The sequence below is a fragment of the Rhea americana genome, unplaced genomic scaffold (assembly GCF_003343005.1).
Source record: "Rhea americana isolate MKP2758 unplaced genomic scaffold, rheAme1 scaffold_295, whole genome shotgun sequence".
Taxonomy (NCBI): Eukaryota; Metazoa; Chordata; class Aves; order Rheiformes; family Rheidae; genus Rhea; species Rhea americana.
This window is the reverse complement of record NW_028186418.1, coordinates 192,482-199,080: the sequence shown is the minus strand read 5'-3', so window position 1 is coordinate 199,080 and position 6,599 is coordinate 192,482. Positions and strand designations below refer to the sequence as shown.

The 6,599-nt window shown below is 51.7% G+C and overlaps 1 protein-coding gene across 1 annotated transcript in view; it reads right to left on the bottom strand.

Annotated features, from left to right (window-relative positions):
• Positions 1 to 3,730: 3,730 nt before the first annotated feature.
• The window catches only part of LRRC75A (leucine rich repeat containing 75A), a 30,586-nt gene continuing 27,717 nt past the window's right edge, over positions 3,731 to 6,599 (bottom strand). Inside the window, exon 4 of the mRNA XM_085309263.1 lies at positions 3,731 to 5,563. Coding sequence (XP_085165389.1) covers positions 4,951 to 5,563 — 613 coding nt within the window. The 3' untranslated portion in view covers positions 3,731 to 4,950. The remainder of the gene's footprint in view (positions 5,564 to 6,599) is intronic.

The following is a 6,599-nucleotide window of genomic DNA, read 5'->3' as shown; positions in this document are numbered from 1 at the left end:
GGAAGGTACATGGAAGAGCAGTTGATTTCTCAACTCCTCTCTCCTTCAGCATTGCAAATTAGTGGAGGCAAAAGCCCTGTCAAAGGGATCGCTCTTCTAGCACGGAATGACTAAGATGATAGTGTCATGCAAAGAAAATTTGAGGGGTTGTTTTCTTCCAGCTGCCACGTTAGCAAATGCTCTGTCTGTCACAACCTCTCCGATGCTGCAGGCAGGGACTGAATCGCTCTGCGTGGAGCCAAGCGAGCTGCCCGCAGAGGAAGGGCCCRAAACCGCTGGGGCCGGTGTCCCGCTCGCCCTGGGCTCGCGCTCAGCAAAGCTCCCAGCACCTCTCTGCCTTCGCTCTGCCGAAGCTTTATCAAATTTCCTGGGTTCCCATGAAGAAGGAAGGACACGGTTGACTTGTCATTTAAGTGGTCTGGTAGGACCGACGTGCCCCTTATTTTGACAGTTCGTGTAGCCTAGTGTCTCGGATTTCACGCTTAAAATTATTTAGGAGAATGAACCGATCTTAGCGCTGCTCAAGACTGTAACAAATTAATGGGTGGAATTTGACTTGCATTTGATTTGCACATTGATTTGGGCGGGAAAGAAGTTATTATTACAAAGAACACGTACATTTGCTCCTGCGTTTTAATTCACTAAGAGGGAGAATAGCATCTGCCCCGTTCCACCACCCGACGCGTGAGACCACAAGATGGTGCAGCGATCAAGTTCAGAGYGTTTGCCCTAGCCAAAGAGCTTTTGAAACCTTGGGAGATGCTTGTTTGGGGAAACCTCGTTTCACTGCTAGTTCGTGTTTGGTTGTCTACTAAAGTTTGCCACTTTCATTAGTAAGCGGGAACCCGCCATGCGGTGAAAACGTCACCCGCCAATCGGCTGTCACTAGCATTTCTTGCTGTAGGCCTAGCAAAGGCTGGCGCGCCGTCGCCTTTGGCGAGAGAYGCCAACGCTGCCGTAACGATCCCAGCCCCGAAGCGTTTGGGAGAGGAGGGCGGGAGAGACGCGGCGTGCGTGCCGGCGGGAGCTAAGCAGCGCGCTGGGCGCTAGCCTAATGCTGCCTGTGGCTCCCTGGCGGGACGTCACCGCTTCTTTTGTCACCTTGACTTGTTATCCAGCTTTTTGAATAACCGCCTTGTGTTGCCTGTACTTTTGCAGGCTGCTTAGGAGGACAGTTTCTTCAGGTTTGGTTTGGTTTGGTTTTTCTCAAATTCTACACGAGCGCCAGGTGGGTTTGGCAGCTTGTGTTGGCTGCAAGTTTGTACTGGGTCCTATTATTAATCTGAGCTGTGGAGTAGGCTGCAGATCAGAAAGCATGTTCAGAGGCAAGCTTCCTAGCTAAGAGACAAAATCTAAGTGTATCACCCAGATAACAAAATTTTCCTGAACAGCTTTGATGTTATTAATAAATATCTGGGTTCAGACACCACTGGTACAGGATACTGTGTACAGCCATCAGGTTATCAGCATGCTTATCTGATAGCAAACGTAATAGCAGGGTTCAACTCATCTGTGAATAAACAACGATTGTTTAACGTGGCCCATGATGACAGCAGGTGAAATGTCTGAGGATTTAAYGCTTTTCTCTGTTGTGCCTCCATCAGACGAACTCAGAATAGCCTACGAGCATCCGTGCGAGGCAGGAAGCTGCGTTATCTCTGCATTACAGAGGAAAAAGCTGGAGATCAGAGMGTGACCCAGGTGAGCGAGTTAAAACAAGACCAGTTGGTCAGCTCTTGCAGAGCTTTTACTTAACTGTGTCAAATCAGATATTTATTACCTTCAACCACAGCAGTAAATAAGTAAAACCTCTGTGCCRAGCGCTCCTCGGGGTGTGAAATGCATAGGGTACCTGCTGTGAAGAAGATGAAAGTTGTTTCCAAGCAGCGTAGGAGCTGGGAGCTTTTGAAATGCACAGTGATTTCGGCAGATTACGGGAAGAAGCTGAACCGAGGTTACGTGCGCTTCAAATTGGATTTAATACTTAAGCAGTCATCTTTCCAAGCCAGCCGGCGCGCTTCCGCGGCAGCACCGGGGCCGGGGGAGAAGGATGCTCTGGGTCTGCAGGAAAGCAGCGTAAAGCTTTTGTGTCGGTGCCGGGCTGCTTGGCAACCCCAAATGGGGGAACCGCATYGAGGAATAAAGTATTTCAAAGCAGCTACTTTTTAAGCTTCGAGTAAGCGTTTGGAGATGACGGTGGCTCTGCGTCGCTTGGCAGCATCCCCGCGAGCTGGTGCGACGCCGGGGCTCGAGCATAAGGGAGMCTCCTGACGCGGCGCAGCCCCCGTCCGGCCTGGGTAGCTGCTGGCAAAGCTCAGCCCGTTTGGGGGGTTTTCTCTAGGGCTTGTAAGATTTTATGGTGAAAAGGCATGCAGACCTTTGCTTCGTTCAGACAGCCGTGCTGTCCCTGTGCCGAACCGCAAATGCAAACCAAGCACGGCCTTTCTCTCCGACCGCAGGTTCATCCTGCRCAAGCCGGGTCTTGCTTCCCAATCAAAAGGATTAAAATTGCTTTTAATCCTTCTCTAATCTCTTCTACAGCCTCTGATAAGCTGCTCACGCCTTACAAAGCGAGGGCTCCGGGGAGCTGCACCGTCTGCGTTAAACAACCCAAAGAACCTCGTTAAAACCCGGCGTCCGCCGGCAGCCCGGAGCAGGGGCGACGGCGGCTCGCTCGGCCCCGCTCCGCGGGTAAGGAGCGGGCGACGGCCGCGGCCCTGTACGGCTGCTCGCCTCCCTCTGAGCATCCCGCTCGGCCGAAAGCTCCCGCTGGAAATGGCAGCTCAGGGTAATCAGTGCTGCTCCTCGGCGCCGGGCGCTGTCGGGAGGAGGTTGCGCGTACCGGAGCCCGGCTGCTGGACGCCTCCTCCTCTTCCTTCTTGCACAACAACCGACCTCAATCAACTTTCATATTCCAGCATCACTGTGTTTTTTGTTTTTTTTTTCCCCTCCCCCCCCCCACTTCTAGGACAGTTTAAAAGCTTCTGACCCTGCTGTGGCATGGGAAATTGTGGAAAAAATATATATATAGATATACACACACAGTGGGAGCACCAGGCTTGTTTTGATGCTGATGGGCTGGAAAGGGAAGCAGGCTCCTGCTGCTGTTTTTTTTTTTTTTTTTTTTTTTAACAAAATCAATAAAAAATAAAACACCCACTTTTTTACTGAGCCCCCAGGATCATCACTGTTCTGAACTGCAGTAACTGGCCGCTGCTCTTCCCGGAGCGCTGGATAGTTCTCCCAGCACCCGCAGGGCTGAGACCACGGCTCTTGGGGCCTCGAACAAGCGAACAAGCATCGTGGAAYGGTCCTGGATGCAAACCAAACCAAAAGCCTTTTTTTTTTTTTTTTTTCTCCCCCCTTCTTTTCACTGAAAGAGATAAGCATGGATGCTGTTTAACCTCACGGAGTAACTCGACTTTCTCAGGGCTGCTGTCTCTGCCTGCAGGCCCCACATGAGTTTTGCAATTTAAAACTTACTTAAAAAGGAGAGGAAAAAAATACTACTTTTATGATACTTCTGCATGTGTCTTGTGTCCATCCTGCAGAATCCAGCCAATAAACCAGGCTTTTTTCTTCCTCCAGCTGGCACAACATGGAGAGAAACCCCTCGCTGCTTTTCTGTCGAGCCCCGGCACCACCATAGCGGCAGCGCTTTGCACCCAGTTCTCCTCCTTTCGCGGGTCTGGCTGGCATTTAGCCCGAGAGGCAAGTTCAACACCACAGCCTTATTAAACACCATCATTTATTTCAATTATGGATAACTCTTTCATTTCAAACGGAATTGTTTATTCACTGCAAAATTTTTTTCATGCCTGTTGGAAAGAATTAGCATTAAAAAAAAAAGAAAAAGGAAAAAAAAGAAAGGTTTGGATACATGCAAACCATACTGAACTTTGCCAAATGTATTAAAACAGGTAGCAGAGTTTCTTCTAAGTAAGTTACCTACTTGTGTACGGAGGAGAGACACCCACSAGCAGCGTGATGCCCTGCTGGGAAAGGCATGCGGCTTCATGTGCGCTGGTGGGAAACAGAGCGGGGTGAAGGGAAGATCAAAAAGTCTACGTTTATGCCCAGAAAAAAGCAAAGCCCACAGTTCACTGCTCATGCCCGAGCTGGGAAAGGGAGACTGTAAAACTCGCCTAGGGAGAGATTCGAACCCAAGCGAAGGGGCTCCCTTTTAGCCAAAGAAGCTGGGGTTGGTCCTTGGACACGCGGAAGTGCTTCACGCAGGTCCATGAGCAAACGAAATGCTAGTTCAAAAGCCAGAGGGTACGTTCCTGCACTGGGACGACCCGTTTGCCATCCAGAAATCATCAGATGCATGCTTCTAAATGCCCYGCAAATGCTTTAGAAACAAAGCACTTCTGGTGCCCAGGGGATGGACRCGGCCAAGAGACCGAAAAGCCTTTCCGAGGCTTCAAAGCTTCGGCTGACTTGCGTCCACCCAGCCCAGCGTGGCAGTGTTTGATAGAGYGAAATCCCCAGGATTATTATTATTATTTTTCCTTTATAAGCATGCAGTACTGTGGGCTTTTGGCAGCAGTGGCAAGGAGCCCACGCCGAGCCCCGGCCCCAGGCTGTCCCGAGAGCGAAGGAGCCGGAGCTCCTCCCTGCAGCTGCTCCTCACCTTCCTTCTCCCCTTTTGTGCTCTTGAGAGGATGGGTGTTACAACACCTTGGTGATACAGGTATTTTTTGAGTGGTTAAAAAGCATAGCACATCACTAATGTTTAAAAAAAAAGATCAGTCTGGCTTTTATAAAATAGAACGTATTCAACATGATCACATTTACTGTTCTTTGAAAAGCAAAGGGTTGACATTCATCATCCGGATCTCAATGCATCCCACCATGCTGATGGACCCTCTGGTACGGCCTCCATCGCCAAGGCATCAGCTTCCCTTCGTCTCTGCATACCGTGCCTTGCTGAGCACCCTGGGGTCAAAATCACGTCTGCGTGGCTGTGGCATCTTGTCTGCAGCCACGTTTACTTGGGAGCATCCCACCTTGGCCCACTCGGTCCACCAGCTGCAAGCCGAGGTGGTCAGGTCCATCTAGCTCAGCCATGCCTTGGCTGGCGGCTCGCAGGTCCTCCGGGCTCTCGGCCAGGCTGTCTTGGCCCTCCAGGTCGTTCACCTGCCCCTCACCAAACTCTAGGATGGTTGGCAAGTTGCCTTGCTTRGGGCAGCGCTTCTTCAGGCTGACCAAGAAGGGCTGCGGCAAGGAGAAGATGTCCACGTTGTTGCCGAGGTCGATCCAAGTGACGCTGGGGAACTTCTTGGGGTCCTTGAGGGCTTCAGTGAGGTCCCGCAGGATGGCCTTGGTGAGCCGGTTGCCRTTGAGGGAGAGGGTGGTGAGGTGGGGCAGGGTGCCCAGCGCCGGCAGCAGCTGCAGCAGCATCTCGTCCGTCAGCTCGGTGAAGCACAGCTCCACCGTGTCGATGTGCGCCGCGCTGTGCTGCAGGTACGCTGTGACGCGGTCCAGGTCCTTCAGCGTTAGCGGGATGCCCGACAGGTCCACCGTGTTGTCCGGCGGCTTCCCCATCAGCACAGCTTTCAAGCTGCGGAGAGAGGAAACAGCAGAAACGTTAGCGCGGGCTGGTCGGCCACGCTCGTTGGCATCACGGCCTGCCCCCRACAGCCTTCGGAGGGGGCAGGACCGCGAGGGAGTTAGCTGAGACCTTCAGCCGATGGCAACGGATGGTGCAGCTGGGGCAGAAGGACACGGCAGCTGGTTTCCAGCTGGAAGGTGCCCAGCACCAAGTACCGCCTAGTCAAATCGGTAACTCAAAGCGGGCACATACTCCTTTTCCATGCCTGCGATAACCGGCGTACTCAGCTGCTTTTAAAGGTGAAAAAGAAAAAGAAAAAAAGTGAGGAAAGCCCTTGGCTAGATGAACAAACAGGAACCGTGGCTTAATACCACCTCTGGTACTGAGTGCTGCAATGCTCGTCACACTGATGATTACAGAAGCCTTTTAGCTGGAGGAGCTGAGACCTCGGGCAGAAAGATTTAGCCTGAGACAGCAAACGCAGCATCAGCACCTCCTGGGTTACGTGAGCTGAGCGAGATTTGCACCGTGTTAGCCCCTGTTATGGCTCCTCAGTCCAGCTGCGAGACGAGCGCTGCAGAAACAGCCATAGGCAAATAAATGAATTTTCAAAAGCCCCTACAGAGACTCCTTAGCCGGCGCTAGGCTGGCGTTTCACAGGTCAATTTATCTTCCAAAGCAAATCAGGACCATAGCTGCAATCGGGCCCCCTCGGCAGACGATTGCTGCCGCGGACTTTTTGCTAATGAATTAGTCTGCGTGACGGAGGAGGCTGAAAGAGCCTGAGGTGAGTAACTCGGCAGCRTGGCAGGATCGGAAAGTCTTCCTCCTGCTGAACAAAAGTCAACTTACAACCACTGCTGGGCCGCGAGGAGTTTGCCTTTGCCACCTAATTTACTGCAAGCCAAGGAGGAGGTAAATTCCTACAGTTCTTATTGAAATCAACGCCCCTTCAAGAGTTGGACTTTCCAAAATCATCGTCGCCAGAATAAACTTCCTAAATAATCATAGGAAGGCTGAAACTGCAGGGCAGCTTTTTTTTTTT